Source organism: Melospiza melodia, chromosome 2, assembly GCF_035770615.1.
Source record: "Melospiza melodia melodia isolate bMelMel2 chromosome 2, bMelMel2.pri, whole genome shotgun sequence".
Lineage (NCBI taxonomy): Eukaryota > Metazoa > Chordata > Aves > Passeriformes > Passerellidae > Melospiza > Melospiza melodia.
In genome coordinates this window covers 85722611-85740706 of record NC_086195.1, presented here as the reverse complement: position 1 = coordinate 85740706, position 18096 = coordinate 85722611, and the positions used below count along the sequence as shown (strand labels likewise).

General features: G+C 34.9%; 1 protein-coding gene across 11 annotated transcripts in view; it reads right to left on the bottom strand.

Annotated features, from left to right (window-relative positions):
• NBEA (neurobeachin) overlaps positions 1 to 18096 on the bottom strand; it is a 454524-nt gene that overhangs the window by 172324 nt on the left and 264104 nt on the right. For all 11 annotated transcript variants that reach the window (XM_063149159.1, XM_063149160.1, XM_063149163.1 and 8 more), the window contains one exon: positions 11231 to 11355. In XM_063149159.1, coding sequence (XP_063005229.1) covers positions 11231 to 11355 — 125 coding nt within the window. The remainder of the gene's footprint in view (positions 1 to 11230; positions 11356 to 18096) is intronic.

The window sequence follows — 18096 nt, the reverse complement described above, 5'->3', positions numbered from 1 at the left end:
TAAATGAAATACTCTTTGAAAATACAAACACTTGATAATGCAGTGACATAGAAGAAATGGCATGGCATTTCATGAAACTCCATGAAAAGAAAGTGGCAACCCTCTCTATGACAGGGATTTGGAACCACATTAAGATCCCTTTTTAGTCAACCCACTCTATTATTCTATGAAATGTGATCTTACCTCCCAAACCAGGGTATTCTACCCCAATATTTCTAACCCTTACTTATTTAAAAATTAGTGTCTCCAAACCGTTTGACTGGTCCTAACCTGAATATTTTAAAAAGAAAATGCATACTACGCATCTGCAAGTTTTTAATTCTTCCTTTCTGTGGCCATGAGTGACTATGTCTTTGCAAGAAGGCAATTTTTCCCCTCATCACTTAAGCTTTTGCTCTCAGATCCAAAAAAAAAATTGGCTCTTTGGAAACAGCCACTGTACAGAGCCATAACAGGACAGCAAAAAAGAAAAAAAATCTGTAGTGCAGGCAATGAATGTGTAGGAAGTAAATTTAAAATTTTTTATAGTAACTATCATAATTCTGGCAGGTACGCAACCATTTCAATTTCTATCAAAACTACTTATTTACAGAAGAAATCTTCAACAACTCATGATCAGTGCTTTGAGAGACCCATTTGCCAACAGATTTGAAATTACATTATCTTTCTGGAATGGTAACCTTTTCAAGTGAAACTCATCTGAAGGCATACAGAAATACCATCTTATACAGTCTTTACACAGACAAAATCTCCTAAACATGACGTAATGTCACATAACATAATGTTTCCTTAAAGGATTGTCAATGTTATATATAAATAATAATTTTTTCAATACAAAAATGTCATTAGAACATCTAGATTTACTTTCTAGATTCCCACTGGTTCAGTGTGCTGCACTGTGGCAATTATGTGTTCAAATGCACTTTTTTCCTCATGTAGACCACCACATCTCCAGAAATGGTTTACATATTTTCACTCAGCAGCTAAAGTAGCTGGTGGGAAGAATTGCTTCTATTTCAGCATAGATCAATGCCTATAGCAACACCAGACAAAGGGCAGCACCCACAGGACATGCACATTTGTGAGGCTTCATTGTGGCTCTAACACTGCAATATTTGTGTTTAAATCTTAGAGCTGCCAAGGGACTACACTCTAGTAGCAGCAGACAGCCCTTATGTTTGGGCCAGGCTGCTATAAACACGTAAATTCCTCCAAGCTGTAAATAATGTAGCAATAGTAGTTGTACATCAAAGTTATCTATCCAGATAGCAATTATTAATCAAATTAAATTCAAAGCTTTGCAATTTTCTTGATTTTGAACAGAATTGTACTCCACAGTTTAAAAAAAATTATTACTTTCTATTTTTTTTTTTAGCAAAAATAGCTGCAGTTATAGAACATCTTTGTTTCATGCAGACCAGCAGATGAAGAGTGAAAGATTAATGGTACACAAGACATGAGATTCTGAGGGTCTCTCATTAAAACAACTCAATGAGATAATTGAAGTGGGTGAACAGTAATCACTGCCCCAGGTAGAAGGCCTGAGTGTGTATTAAGAAGAGCTAACCCACAAAAATCTAAGCAGCAGTCAGCAGTAAAGAAAAAAGGAGAGCAGTATTCTATTTCACTTTCCATTAAGCTGCCACGTGGGGTCTGTGACGTCTTTCATTCTGCTTCACAAATATTACAAGAGAGAACAAATCTTGCATGCAACTGCAGGGATATTTACAAAATTTCTATGTTTATGTTAAATATGCAAGCACTCTAACATTATCTTCCATTTAGATGAGAGCTGAGATGATATTTAGATAATATGATCAGCTTTTTAAGGGCAAAGGGTTGAATGATTCATGCTATTCGGCAAAAAGGACACCAATAAAAGACTTTCTGAGTTTTATGCATAGTTCTTTCAGCTGTGAAAGTGTATCTATTGAACATGACGTTCAGGGTATTATGCAAACACACCAGGAGATGTACTCTTTAGGCACACTGTAAGGATAAGAAAAACATCATATCATTGTGTAATGTGCATGATACCAAAACGAAACTTAAACTGGAAACATGCATAATATGCTGGCTGATAGAATTCTTAACAAGGGGTTTTCGTTATCATGCTGGGTAGTACTGTATTTGAGAACTTTTTCCATGAAATGCATTTGGTTTTCTTTTACCACCCTCATCCCTGCCTGTAACTTGCACCATGCTGAAGCTCACAAGAAAATCCAGTTTGTCTCATTACACTGGTACTTTTTGTGTGTATTTCTAAACCAACACTATAAAATAACGAAATACACAAAATAAGTGGTATTGAAGAATTCACTGTACTTGTAAGGATATGGAATAGCCATTGCATATATACCTAAATCTTAATTTCTTGTGTACAAATCTTACTCTATACATAAAATGTCTACAAGAATTTTCATGTGATAGAATAGAAATCAATTTTATGTGATAAACGTTAAACAGTGCAATGTAAAAAAATGAGTAAAAATACTCGGTCATCTTAAAATTTATACTGTCTCTGAAAATTAATTCCCTTATTTTCAAAATCTATACATACCAGTTTCCTTTTCTTTGGGAAAGACAAGGAATCACCTATACTGAAGGGATTCCTAGACTCTTATATTTGTTTAACCCTTGCAGGTAGCCCAGAGGCTCACAAAAACCTGAGCCCAGTGCCTAAAAGCCTCTCACGTCTCTCACTGACCATCAGAAAGAGTGGGACAGAAAAGCCTTTTTAGATCTACAGTGTGATCTCCTAATTATCCCTATGCAAAGGGCACAGCACTGCTGAAATAATGCCCCTCCATTCCACTCATGTGCTTGACATGCCATCCTTGCCAAGTCTTCAGAAAACGCTAATGATACATATTCCCACTTACATACAAAGTGGGGAATGGGACCCTGCGGTGAAGACATTGAGAATAAGAAGAGTGGAGAAAACTTAGGAAAGGAGTATTTTATGTTTTTAACTATTGCCAAAGGAGATTTTTAAAGTGCTGTTACTCCTTAATAGAGAGTTTTAAAGCACAAAAAACAGGGAACTAGAAAAACACATGTTAAAATCTGAGTCCCAAGACCTACATTCACCTAGCTTTGAAGGACTCTGAAGGACTATTATTAGACTTTCACTGACAGAATGTTCTTCTGAAATGTTTCTGTGAGACTCCCTGAATATTCATGGATCAAGAATTTATATTTCTTTGTCAAATAGATATAGAAATGAATAAATAGAACAAATACAATGTTCACATGAGTTTGAAAATATTTCTCATCATAGCAATTTACTGGGTTTGGTAAATAATTTACTTTCATTTTGCAGAACAGACAGATATTGTGTATTCTTTGTACATGAAAATTTAACTGTGGAAGGGAGAAAAATGCAGCTAGAATTCCAAGAATGACAATGGTTCCAATTTTTAGGTTTTAGGAATAGTTTTGCAAGCCAATTTCATGGCTTCAAGAACATTCTGGGGTCATATACTTTCAGATGAAGAAAGAGGTAGTTATGTTAACTGCTGGTAAAAAGCCAGCAAGTTCTGCAGTAAAATCTATTAGCTCAGACCAATAACAGCAGCTAAAACCCAGGTCATGCAGGATAACCTAAAAATCTCAGAGGAATGGCATTTGGAACCAAACACAGAGGTTTAGAGGGAAAAGTTTTCATATCCTATTTAGCTCTGTGAAAAACTTGGAGTCAAAAGACAGCTTCTGACATTCAAGAGTTAAGAAAATAATTACAAAAAATTGACTGAATCTGTTCTTACAACTTATAGTAAAGCTGCCATAAAAATTCCTATGAATATGCTAGAAACAACATACAACAGGCAGAAGATATTGAGAGACTGCAAGTACTGATAGAATACAATTGCAACTCATTTCTACGACCTAGTCATGGAGCAGAAGCTCAGACACTGAGCGCTCAGTAAAATTCAACACAGCAGTGTTCAGTACTCCACCCAAGCAAATTCCATTACTATTTACCTCTTGAAGGTGCCTTTCATTACATTACAGTGGGTTTTAAGAAAAAGAATCACCATTATGGTAGATATATTTATGGTATCTATTTAATGAGAACATGTTTATGATTGGGGGAGTGGGGTGGGAAATGTTATAAAGAAGATCAAGTTAAATCTAGTATTTTAGATTTAATTACTCTCACTGCTAAGATTTTATTTTGCAGATCCTTCAACTAGTACCCAGTGTAAGGTTTTTCATAGAATTTCTTTAGACAAAACTGTATCTTGTAATTATCATATAAAATATTAAGAGCACAAAACTATCATGTAATATTTTCCCTAAAATCCTGTGAGATTAAATATTTGGGAGTTTATGTGGTGAAGCAGTGGATGGCACTGTTGGGCTACAATTATAAGGCTAGAGATGGAAATCTTAAATTGCTGTGCTTAAAAAAAAAAGATTTTTGTGTCTTGTTTAGGCACCCAATTCATATATAAACTCATTCAGCGTACACTGGATATTTCAAAACCAATGTGAAAGCTAGCTCATGTACTGAACGGAAGTTTTGCAACAGGAGAAGTATTATTTTAGGTGCTTCAACCGAAGCAGAAATGTTTACATGCTTGTTTCACATTGCAGCATGACCCCATTTAGGGCTTACTTGGCACATGGAAGAATTGTTGTGGGTTAATTTAATGACTGTACACATATTCTTAAAATGCTCACCACTGAACATCAAGTATGTGTGTTTTACCGCCCACAAAGTCGATTCTATTTCTTAAAACTGCTCACAATTAATGGTCATCTTGTCTTTACTTACAGATTAGAATTGTGTGAATAAATGGAGTGGTTAAACGAGGTTTCTTTTTAGAAAAGGGCTTTCATTCTTCAGTTTCACTAATGTATTCTTACTTAAAGCAGTACTTAAAAAAATATCAGTTTGGGGAATTATCTTAGATAGGGGTCACCCTGTATTTCCCCAGAACTACATATTTTATGAAATTGTAGTAGTGTATGTAACTAATTTTTAGGTAGTGCATTAACTGAGGGGGGAGAAAAAAGACAATCAAAAATATCGTCTTGGCTTATGCAGCTACAACAAACTCAATTTCAGCAACAATAACTAAGATACTGAACATGAGAAAATTGACATTAGAAGCATTTTATATCTGTTCATATCTTGATTAAAGATGAGGCAGAGAGTTCAATCAGCAAGTTTGCACATAACAAGAAACTGGGAGGAGTGACTGGTCTGCGAGGGGTCTCAGCAGGCTGTGAAATGGGATAACAGAAACCTCATGAAGCTCAACAAGAAGAACTAAGTCCTGCATTAGGGGAGGAACAAGCCCAGGCTCCAGTACCTGCTGGGAACACACGGCTGGAAAGAAGCCCTGAAAAAGGGAGCTGGGGTGCTGAGGGACCCCAGCTTGAACATGAGCTGTCAATGTGTCCTTGCAGCAATGGGAAATGATCCTGGGCTGCAGCAGGCAAAATATTGCCAGTAGGCTGGGGAAGGTAATCCTCCTCCTCTGCTGAGCCTAGGTGAGGCCACACCTGGATTTGTGCATCCAGCTCTGGTCTGCACAGTATGAGAGAGACATGGATCTTCTTTTATATTTACTTTTACTACTAAACTGATTCAGATATTCTGTAGATATTCTTTGTTCCTCTTGAGGACGGAAGACTCAAGGGGGCCACAAAGTTGTGTATAAATACTTCTTGGTTTTCAGTACTTCCAAGAATTGAAACCACACCACTTCTCTGGACAACCTGTCCATCGTTTGACCACCACAACAGTAAAAAATAGTTTGTTCCTGTTACTGGAAACCAACAGATGTCTAGATCAGTTTAGAAGTAGAAGAAAATGTGAAAAAAAACCAACAAAAGGATCTATAAAACTCAACAAAGCTGAAAAAAAAAAAGCTGTTCATACAGATATAGTATAAGGAAGCAATATTTCACAGACAAAACTAGAAGCATAATTTGATCTTTAATCTCTTACATGGTACATATGTAATGCTTTCACTGCTATATACCTAGGAAAATAACTCAGTTTTATGCATCTAGTTGGCCTGCAAGCAAAACTCTGATAAGTAATGATTCACTATCAGTTGACTTCAACTTGCTTTCATTTTTGAATCAGTTACTGAAAAAAATATAGGTTTTCTTATGGCTGGTTCTGAAACCAGTGTTGTTGAAACTATTCTGGAAATACACTAGGCATTTTCAATATGCACAAAAAAGTGATAAGGTAAAGAATAATGAAGTCTGAGAACCTTATGATCTTGGGAAAAAGTAATATAACTCTTTTAGAAATATATGATTTATGCAGTAACTTTGACAGAGAGTCTTGAATTTATTGCAACAAATGGTAGGATTTTCACCAACAAAAGACACCTTTATGTTTTTAGCAATGTCATTAGTATCAACAATCTAATACAGCAAATTGTAGAACTTGAAATGCAGAATGGAAATGAAGACTAGCTTTTAGGAGAACATTCAGACTTCCTAGAATAGGGCACTTGATTTTACAGCAAAGCTTCTGAACAGAGACAATGAAATTGAGCATCTCTGGTTCATGGGATATTTTGATTTCTTGATATGTCTTATTACTTGAAAATGGCAGGTAAGTTTCTAAGACGCTAGCTTAGCTTTCTAGAACAGCATTTTGTGCATAGCTTCTTGCCAGTTTCCCTGGACACTCTTCCCTCTAGCTTGCTCTAGCACTGCCTGCAGAAGGCAGGGAGCCCAGCAGCTCATGACATGGAACTCAGGAGCTATGGAAATCAACTGCTTTGGACTTCTCAGCACAGTGGGGTTGCTCTAGAGCTAGCATTTCTAAAATTTCATCTTGGGGTATTTCTCTAACATTGAGGATCCTGACAAAATTGAATCTTCCTTTAGGGTCCCTGGTGCAGCCAGATGTCCCATTCTGAACGCTGTCCCTTGTTTGAGTTCCTGTGGATTTCAGACCCTCAGTTTCATAGCAGGAACACACACAACCTTGCTTCTAGAGTAGCTCCTGCCTGTTAAATAATCTGGTCCTTCCTGCCAGTCTTTGAAGGTCCCTTAAAATTCATCTGCTTGCATGAAAACAGTTTTCATATTTCAACATTCCCAACTGCCAAACCTGACGCTTTTTAATTGTGTTTGTGTAATAAAAATGTATTTCTAGTGATGAGTAAACATAGTATTTGGTGAAACTTAAAGCACTAATGACAAGACCCAGAAGGAGCCAGAGTCTTCTTCGGCTAGAACTGCCCTTGAAATAAGGTTGCTAATTAGATATCCAAACACATGTGCAAGTTCAAAAGCCATATGTGGCTACATTGCACATATATCTGTGGCTTTATTTCAAAACTTGAGCATTATGAAGACATTTTTACTCTTTGTTTTCTTTTTCATTCTAAGCATTTAGGATCTGTCATGGTAATCAGCTTAACAGGCTAAATATTCTTGAGCACATACCCTAGATATATTTGACCAGCTTACACATGTATGTTTAGAATGTGGGCACTGAGTTCATTCACATTTACTGTAATGTTGATTAGAAAATATAGCCTTTCTTGTGCTCTCTTTATGTATAAATTGTTTGTGGACCTTTAAAGGCTGGTAGAGCAATTTTAATAAAGAAACTGGTCAAGGTTTTTGTGGACCAGTATTCTACCTCACTGGTAGGATGTACAGTAGTGTCTCCTTTATGCTAATCTCCAATGACTGTAAATTGTTAAGTTGATTAACTAGAAGAGACAGTTCTTTCACCACATGTGCAGAATCTATGTGAATTGGGTCATATCTGCATATTTCACATATCCATCACAGTAAAATTTGGGGAAGAAAAGTAGGGTGTATACTCATTTATATAATCTTTTCTTTTTTCTTTCTTTTCATTTACAATTTACTTATTTACACTGAAATTCCATCTAAACTTAGAATAATAATTGTTTAAGTTATTGATATTATAAAATTAAAACTCTACTAAAAGTTCCCTGTAATTCAAATTCCATTTTAGCTTGCACTTTTATACTGCAGTAAGTAGCATCTCTTCAGCTATACAAAAGAGAGAAATTAAATTATATTTTGATTCAATTAAGAATTTAACTAAAAAAAAGGGCTAACTGCAGATACAATGTTGAACTAATTGTGCTTGTATTTTACACCTGGGTATGAAAGTAACTTTAACAGATTACAAACAAATCTAATGCCTAATATTAAAGTCTTAGAAATGGTGGAGACTAATCCAAAAGGAAAAATTCTCTAGTCCATCTCTTGTAAATGCTGCTATGACTGAGATGCAAAGAGTCTCAAGGGACAGCTAAGTATCTAGCCATAGGAATCTGCTGCAATTTTTCACACTGTTTTAAATAGGCATAGAAATATGTTATGATTTCTAATTGCAATATTTCTTACTTGTCAGGAAATTTGAAAATATATTCATATGTAGACATATGCCCACACACATACATATATGTATACATAATATATCTTATGAAAAATGGAAATCCAAACATGCATACAGGAGTTGACTAACAGACTGCAGTTAAGTAGAAACTTCATTGTGACAAATTTTTGGAGAAAATATTCTTTCCTAATAGTACAACATTGAATGTTTCCTACAGGAAGAAATCACTATCAAATAAAATTAACACTTCTCTTTTTAGGCCTTCTAGATAGAATTTAACATTTGTTTTACTTCTCTAAAACAAACATTTAGATCATAAACATAGTTTTAATTTCCAAGACTTCTTCCTTAATTGCTGCAAATATAATATAATTACAGTATCCATACATCCAACATCAAATATCACTTAATACAAGAGTAGCTTTTTTATCTATCAAGGTCATATCTTGATGGCTGCACAAGCTCAGATAAATCAGGTGTTAAGCAGGCACATCTCCAAGGAATCTGATAATTCTCTCATCTGCAATCCTCAGCATATCTTATTATTTACTGCCAAAGAAATGACTGATTAATTTTGTCATCTTTGCTCTGTGATTTTTGCTCAGCTGAGGCTGGCTGCCCTCTTCTGCAATGCCTGCTCAGACCTATTTAAGTTGATGCCTTTGATCGCAGACACTGAGGAGCTTGCTGACTTAGGCTTTGACTAAACATTCCTCCACTGCAATATTTATGCACAGAATCCTAAATGATAACGGACAGTCATTGTAAATAACAAAAACTTGTAAGATGTTTCCACTATTTTTCTGAGGCTCAAGACAGCTTTACTTGTACTAGAGGTATCAGTCAAGATGAAAAATTGAAACAAAAGCCCAACAAATTTTCCTTTGATGAATACTTTATTTGTCACAAGCGAAGTATCTGAGGTCAGGAAATAAAATCTGTTATTGGAAAACTCTGTAGTCTGATTTTTTAAAAAAATGCTTTAAATTCTTTCTGTAGTGTGATGTCATACTCAGTTTTGGAAGCTAGGGGCATTTTACTATCAAACTGTTCCAAACAAAATTAGCAAAACAAAACCAATAAAAAAAACAACTACAATGGAAGTTAAGCCCTATGGAAAAAAAAAAAATCTGCCTCTAGCTCTTTATTAATCACATTCCAGCACCAGAGGCTAGAAGTACATCAAACTGCACCAAATCCTTTTCACATGACAACCTCATAAATTATTCAACTCATTAGTAACACCAAGAGGCATAAAAATAACATCAGTGTTAAGGATGTTTTCTTACAGAGAAAGGTCAGCTAAAAGTTTCAGTATTAAAATCCAAAGGCTTAAGCCTCTGAAAAGTAAATACATCTAGATAGAATCCATGAATATTTTAATGCATGCTGATTTTAATTCCCTGTTAATTTTAATACATATATGAAAAGCTAGAAATATTTTTTAAATTCTGAAAACTTTAGTCTATTGTTAATTTTTATGTAACCACTAAGTTTGATGAGCACCATCTGTGTATAAACCTGAATTTTAATTTTCCTGTATGGTGAATGCACTAACAGGTGTTATAGAAATTTAAAGTCCATGGGTTTAGTGACTATTTGCCTTTCAAAAGCAACACAGCAATCAGCACAGTTTTGTAACCAACTCTCATAAAATCTCCATCCTGATGTTTTGGAAGAACATGGAGAAAATAACCCGTTGTCAAATATGAAATACCATATAAAAATGGGGGAAATGTCTTCCTTAATCAAGCTTAAGGAAAGTTTATGACTTGAAGTGCTGGACATGATAGTCCTCACCTTTAAGTAAGGATTAAGTTACACCTCCAAGTATAACTGCACACACAGATATTAATTCATGTGTCTAACCTTCTTTGGATCCCAGCTATTTGCCTTATACAACTGCAAAGTTGGTGAAAAGTGTAGGTCATATACAGAGTTAGCTTTATATCTATCATATTCAGAACTTTTGGCAACCTTAGCCTTTGGCTAAACATCAGATGAAAGGTTCAACTTGCTTTGGGAATGATTACTTCAATTTTTTACTCCTAAATGCTAAAGAATCATAGCACTTTCTTTTCAGCACTAAAACAAAAAAACCCCACAAAACCAGAACACCATCACAATACTCTTTAAAAAACTCCTGTCTTTGATATGCTAGAGAGGTATCCCAGCTTAATCCCAAGAATTAAATTTGCTTTAGATTTTTGGAGTACTCAGGCTCAGTCTGCTGTACAGAAGTCACAAACATATGAAACTTCTACATATTATAAAGGAATTTGTAGGCATGTCCTCAATCCTCTTTTATACTCCAGCTACATCTCCATGAAAATCAAACATTATTTAATTCTTCAGTTTCTAAAACTGAAGCTTCTATGTATTCAGTTCATTATTGAATCACAAGTTATCCTTAAAAAATATTATTGTTAACAAGTTCTTTCACGATTTGCAGAAAAAAATACTTCTGGCTGAAATTTCCAGGCCAGAATAAAATTTCTGATATTTTTTAATTCCTCATTCAGAAAATGTCTCCAATGGAACTATTATGATGCATTAGTTTGATGACCTATTTCATTCAGTCACTCCAGAGAGACGCGTTCAGTTACTTTTACCAGCCTCTCAAAATTAGTGTCTGGGAATGCTAGAGAAGTATAATGTTTCCCTTGGGGATCAGGGAATTTAACAGCTCACAAGCTCAAGTCTTCTGGTTCATTAAAGTGTAAGAATTGAAAGAATTCCTTTTCTAAGAATATGTTGTCCTAGGAATTCTCAGCACTGTCCTTGAGAAAGAAGGGACATGATTCTGAGGAATCCATGGACATCAAGAAAGCATCATGAGCTACATTTTTAAGCTGAGGTAGTACTGACCATATTCCACAGCAGCTTTTAGGAGAGCATCAGCATGAGTAGACCCAAAAGCATTGCGAACAAATCTCCTCCGTCGGCGCAAATCATCTTCCCAGTAATCCAAGCGCCAGAAGTCATGCAGTTGGCTGGAAAATAAAGAACACACACATCAGCACCTACCACAGCTTGAACTGTATTTACATACATTATAGTATAATTTCACTGCTGCTTTCCCATTTCTGGAATACAATCTTGTAAAAACATGTATTACTAAAACTCACAATATTCTAGCGTTTCTTTACCTGCATTTATGTATTATAAACCCCAGCACCGCCTGTCTCAAAGTGTTCTGCCTGCTGCTAAAAACATTAATCACACTGAACCCATTAACAAATGCAGCATCAAATTACAAGTATTAATGGCACAGCTTGCTTTCTTTTACAGTGTTTTTAACAAGGCTTGTAAATCATAGAATGGACCTCAGTGCAAATAGTTTGCAATTTAATGACTATGGTCCCTTAGCAGACCAAACTTAAAAGTATAAAATATTGCCCACTTGAATTTTGTGGAACTATGATTAAACTAATGTGCTGAAATATTCATTGAAATAATTCCCCACTGCCCCTAGCAACCTGAGAAAATTGCAATTTTATTCATTATTAATAACACTGAATTAGAGCAGCAAAAAAGTTTCACCATGTGGTAATTGTCTTGGTAAATTATTATTCCAGCACTAACAGAGTACTAGGATGATTTTCTACCTCCCAGCTAATACAAGCCATTAACAACCACGGCCATCTTAGTGTAACATTGCCTTTTTGCATTCAAAAGAATATTAAACTCCTGTAGAATTATATAAGCCATTGTTAATCTATATTAAAGCCAAAAAGTACACATATATAATCATCTGCTATTCAGCTTTGGTTATAAAGAGCTGACCAGCTCCCACATTCAGACAACTTCTTGACCTAATCAACACAAATCTCCCACATCTCTTGTATAAGCTGTTTGGGCAAAGCTGCATTCTAAGCCAACATTTTAAAAGCTTTTTGGATCACTAGGAAGAATGTAAAATGTTTGCGGATGCATCCTTATTATCAGACTCCTAATTGAACACGCTATACATTTAAAATTATTCTGCACGCCTTGACCTTGTGGACCCTAACTAGGGAACCACTGCTCTAAACAAGTCATTTTCAATCCATCTGTAGTGCCCCGGACATGTGTGATCAAAAGACAAAGAGAAATAAGAAAAAAAAAAGAGGGAAAAGAAGTTTACAACTCATAATATTTCTTTGCGTGATTTTTCTAGTTATTTCCTCAGCCACTATTTTCTATATTGCCTTCATTTTGACCAGCTATGTGCTGGTAGCCATTTCCAGAGGAAAAGTAGAAATATGCTAATGTAGGACAGATATTTTCATTCTTTACAGTCCACTTAAGCACTTTTTTTAATGCTTTCATTAGTTATTGTCCAACTTTACTAACTGCTGTCATGAGACCTGGATCTGTTACAGAGGGCAGGGCACCATGGGGAGTGGATCTGGCATCCTCCCTTCTGGCCACTAACAAATTTTCAGAAGCAGCACACCGTAATTTTCAGTCAATGCTGCTGTTTTTTGCCATTCTGAATGGCATTTTCACAAGATGCTTCTTAAATCTGTGTGAAGCCCCTACTTTCATGGCTGCCTTGCAGAACATGCATTTTACTTATTTACAAGCAGCAAGGAGGCAACTTCAGTGGTTTTTCTAAAGGCAAGAAACCTTCCCTTTATAATTCCATTTCAGAGTAAGTAATGACAGGACAGAAGTAAAAATATTAATGAAAACCTTTTAAAAAAAGATCTCTGAAATTATTTGTATTGGCAGCAATAAGAAAACCACTCATGTTGATAAGAATGATCTACATAATAATAAAATACTTAATGAAATTAAGAAATATTCATATTCAGCCTAAAAAACTATGTTTTTAATTTGCTCTCTGTTTAATCTGGTAATTCATTACTTTGATTAATTAGTCTGAAGATTACTGTACATTCTCAATTTAACATAAACCAGATTTTAAAACCACTATTTTAATGAAGTGTTAAGAAAGAAAGTAATGAAATTTTCAGAAGATTAAGTCTATTTTGCAGATCCAAAAAACCATTACAAGTTCACCAGGGACTGAAGCTTGAAATATGCAATAATGGTGCAAAATTAAATTTTTTGAGAAAAAAGACCAGAAACATCATTTCTATTCACAAACTATACGACTTTTAAAAACAGAACTGAAGTTTCTTGTTACCCTTTTCTACAGAAGTCTATCCTATAATGTTACTACATGCTTCCAGCTCCTGGAAGTTGGTATCTCAACCCTAAAGAAAAGGTTTCTGAATATTAACTAGTTGATTGAAGATTGATTTTTGACTCAGAGCAACATCATCAACAAAAAGACAAGATACCTTTCCTACGCTATTGTTAGAAAGAAAGCTGACACTTCAAAAGATGATGGATCTATACTTACAGAAAGCTTTGAATGATTGAGCTTCATCACTTGAATAACAGGCAGAAAAAAAACGTGTGATTTTCCTTAAATGTTGTACTCTTATATCTCTATCTTGGATTAGAAATACGACTAAGGTAGAATACTGTGGCACCAGTTTCAGCCTAAAATTTAGAATTTAGCCTGCTTTAAGTCAAGCATTATGGATTGAATCAATGTTAAATTGCCCAGCCCTCAGATTACAGTACTTTAGACATACTTATATTCTAATCATGTGGATATCACTCAGACTTTAAGATTTTTGAGGAATTTAGGTAGCTGTTAGGTAGTTCTAAATAATGGCTATAAATGAAGTAGAACTATATTTTCTAATGATGTACCCGGCACAAGTCAGTCCTAGAAGAGAGCTTATCTGCAAATCGCCCATTATTCTTTCTGCTACAATGACTTTTTTAAAGTGACTTGACGAAATCAAGTAATTTTAGTAATTTATTTTTTGTGACAAGGACAATACTTCAATAGGCTTTACTTTTCCTTATAATGCATATTATTAATAATCCTTATTTCCACAGCCAACTAGATTACATGTAATTTCTCATTCCTCCATATTTTATACCAGTCAAGTGACATTTTGCATCAGCCTTGTTTAAATGAAGTGCATATTAAGCATAATATAATGAATATTTTTTAAGACTGAAAGTTTATAGCATCATATATGAGATATTTCTAAACAATTTTAAGAAAAGAGAAATACATATCTATATCCTTCCAACTGAACAGCTATTTTAAATGTATACTAAAACACAGGACCCTAAGAACTCCTCATGATGAGTTTAACTGTCAGAGATAATTTCCTTACAAACTACAGTATAATCCAATATAATCCAATATAAACCTTTCTCATCATAATGAGAACTGTCATGAATCTAGTAATACTACAAGGCTACTAACAATGAAAAAAATTCTTTTTAATGGTATGGTGTTGCAACTTAATCCCAAATTTCTGATGTGCAGTACTTCATATAGTTAATAGAGACAAAGAAAATACATGTTTTAATGGAACAACCCCTATTGTACTACATACTGAAGGATTACAAATTTTGTTTCACTGGCACTGTCATCACTGGTACCCACTTGACAGCTTGATGTGCATGCTCTCCTACTTCAAATACACTTTTCTTGGCCAGCATGGGATGGAAAAGCAAACTGGTGTTATGCTGCCCTGGGTAGCCACGACGGACTTTGATAAATTGGAGCAAACAGCTTTGAAGTCTCTCAAATGCAGGTTTGAGAGACTCTAAAACTCAGATCTGCCCAGAATTCTTCATGATATTCTTTACTGCCATACCACACACATCTTCCATGTGGGAACAGAGATTATTGAGACAGACTAAAGTGTTTCAGATAGCTCAATTATCCTCTCAGAGGAGAAACTGAGACGTGCTTTGCCAGAAAAACAATTAAGAGGAATGCCAAGTCAGCCTGCACAGCAAAGTCCTCCCTGCCTTTTCACATCTCCATAGCTTGAACATTTAAAAGACAACTCTTGCAAAGATTTTCTGTTAATTCCTATGGCCATAGCTGCAATGAAGAGCATGGGAAGGGTTTTTCCTTGGACTTATGACTACTAGCTGTCCTAAACTGTAAGTCTTTGTCTATCCTGTGTGCATTCAGCATCTGTGACAACAGCTGCATGGCTGAGAAACCCAGACCCTGTTTGGAAACAAGATGCAGTTTGCTACATGTCACCTACAGCTACAGCAACTAGTGACAAAAATGAATTCTGGAAAGTAGCAGTACACAAAGAAGATCTTCATACTGCAGCCCCAAGGATGGGCTGCCAGATGGAAGAGATTAAGTTTGAATATATTAATGAAGAGGAACAAGCCTGCAGACATGGGGGAAGGGGGAAAAGTTGTTTTGAAAGAGAGGTGGGTCACAGAATTGGAAGGATCTCAGAGAATCCTTAGCCTTTGTAATACTGGGAAAATACTAGAAAAGACAAGGAATTTATGATCTATAATTTCAACAATTAGTCCTGGTTGCTTTTATGGGACATATTTTAAAAAAGAAAAATTATTCTTTTCACAGTGTGAAATTATGACTGTGTTTTGAGAAATAAGGAAAAAAAGTATATTTGGAAAGCATAAAGAATTCCCCTAATGTAGAAGAAAACCAGAAAGTGAACAACATTAAAAAAAAAAAGGTAAGTAAAAGAAAACTTGAAATACAAAAAATACAAAACCACTTATGCAATATTTTTAATGGTGAAAGCCAATATATAAACCTATTTGCCAGAAGATCCAAGAGCAGATGTCTTCTGTAACAACAAAGGAGTAAATAAGGTTCAAAAGTGGTGTTGCAATAGATACAGTAAAGTAACTGTAAATAATATTCAACCCTGGAAATATTAATACAGGGAATAAAGACGTAATGAACTTGAGAAACACCTAATGTCATGAAAATTGGAAAAGATGGTAAAAAAGGGGAAGGGTTTCCACTTGGACTTTGAAACAAGGATGAAATAGAGCACAGAGAAACTCTAACAGCAACCACTACTACTGATCATCAGAACAGGAGCAGAGGAGTCACCTCTGAAAAGCAAAAAGAGAACTGCTAACAGTTTCTCTCCTCTGATCATGTTACTAATGGTCTTGCATTAATAATGAAGGACAAAGCTGAGACAACAGAGAATGAAATGAAAGAGAGAAAGAACTATCAGAGGATGACTAATGATTAAAGATGCACCAAATTTATGGAGAAGAATTTCTAAGAACTGTTTTAAAGGGTAACACCCTTTTCAGAAAGGAGGAAGTGATTTATGGGGCTTTTATTTTCTTCTTAAGGCACTGGAAAAAGGAGTGTTAAATACACATTCTTAATGAAGATTTCCAGCTCCTGAAACTTCTGTGTCTTAATTTCAGTGAGAAAACTGAGGACACATCAAAAGCTGAAAACAAAAATCTCTCAATTTGAATTATTCTTCAGATAGATGAGATGTTAGAAAGGAGAGTAATGTCAGTAGATGTGAAAGGGAGGCTGTGACAATAGAGACGTTAATTTTGGCTGTGGTACTACTTAAGCCGCAAACTTCTAAGTCAGTAAAATCCCAGGATAATGGATTTTAGTCTATTGCATAGAGTCTGAAGGAAAAAACTCATAATGAATAGACAAATAAATGAGGATTAAGAGTTTACTGATTGCCTAGATTTCTAGAAAGCTTAGTTCTTCAGAATGAGTTGTTCACCATGGAATGGCTGCAATATTATTAAATAGCAGTAAACTTCTATCAAGAAGCAGCAGTTGTACGGAAATAAGACTAACCATGCATAAAGTAATAAATGGGGAAAAAATAGAGAGAAAAACGCCACATACTCTTAAAAATAACAATGGAAGTGGCAATAACTCAAATCTCTACAAAGTAAAACTAATGATAAGTAGAATTTTTTAAATTATGGAATTAACATAAAATATAAATTTAAAATAATGAGAGAGAAATTTGGCAAATCTATCCAAGTACTAATGGGCAATAGTAGCACACTACATGTAGGACAGCTAAATGAAACAATACAGTTTTCTAAAGTTATATACTTGGTTCCTTTTAGTGACTCCAATGGCATTGAATGAAGAACTGAAGGACCTTACAAAGCAGATACATAAATTGTCAGTGTTTGACTCACCAGAATCACAAAGGGCTTTTTAGCAACAAAATATGAGTAACAACAATGCAATTGCACCAGATTCTAGAGATAATAAATTGTAAACTTAGAAACACTAAAATGAAATAAAATTTAGGGTTAGAATTAGGACATAAAAGATCATATTTGAAAAAAAAAAAGGAAAAGAAAGTGGTTGAAAAAATACTCTGGTTTAACTCAGATATCTGGTTTAACTCAGATTTCTGGTTTGGAGCCTTAATTCTGTTTCAGAATGTGGTTTGCTGTCACTCCAACAAAGAGGAAACAAAACATCCAAAGCCCAAAAGCCATTTTATAGTTTTAGATAAAGGAAAATTTGGGTAAAATTCCCTTTTGGAAAATACCTTGAAAGAACTGTTTAGGACACTTATTTTTACTGTATATTTTGTTACGTCATGCTATCTCAGTACAATGGGCACTTAGTAAGATTTCACAAGTACTGATGCCTCAGTAGAACAAAATCCAAGATGGAATGAATTGGGGGTCATCTCTGTATTTCTTAACTGATTGCAAAAAGGAGACAGACAGAATGGCTTAGACCAGGAGCATGACTATAAGAGGCTAAAATTAAGCAAAATGCATTCCATTATAAGGGTGCATGACAATTTTCTTATTCAAAATGTAGAAATATCTCAAAATTTAATTGACGCAAAACTTGGTCTAGAAAATGATCATTGAATTTCAAGCAAAAAAAAATTGTTTTA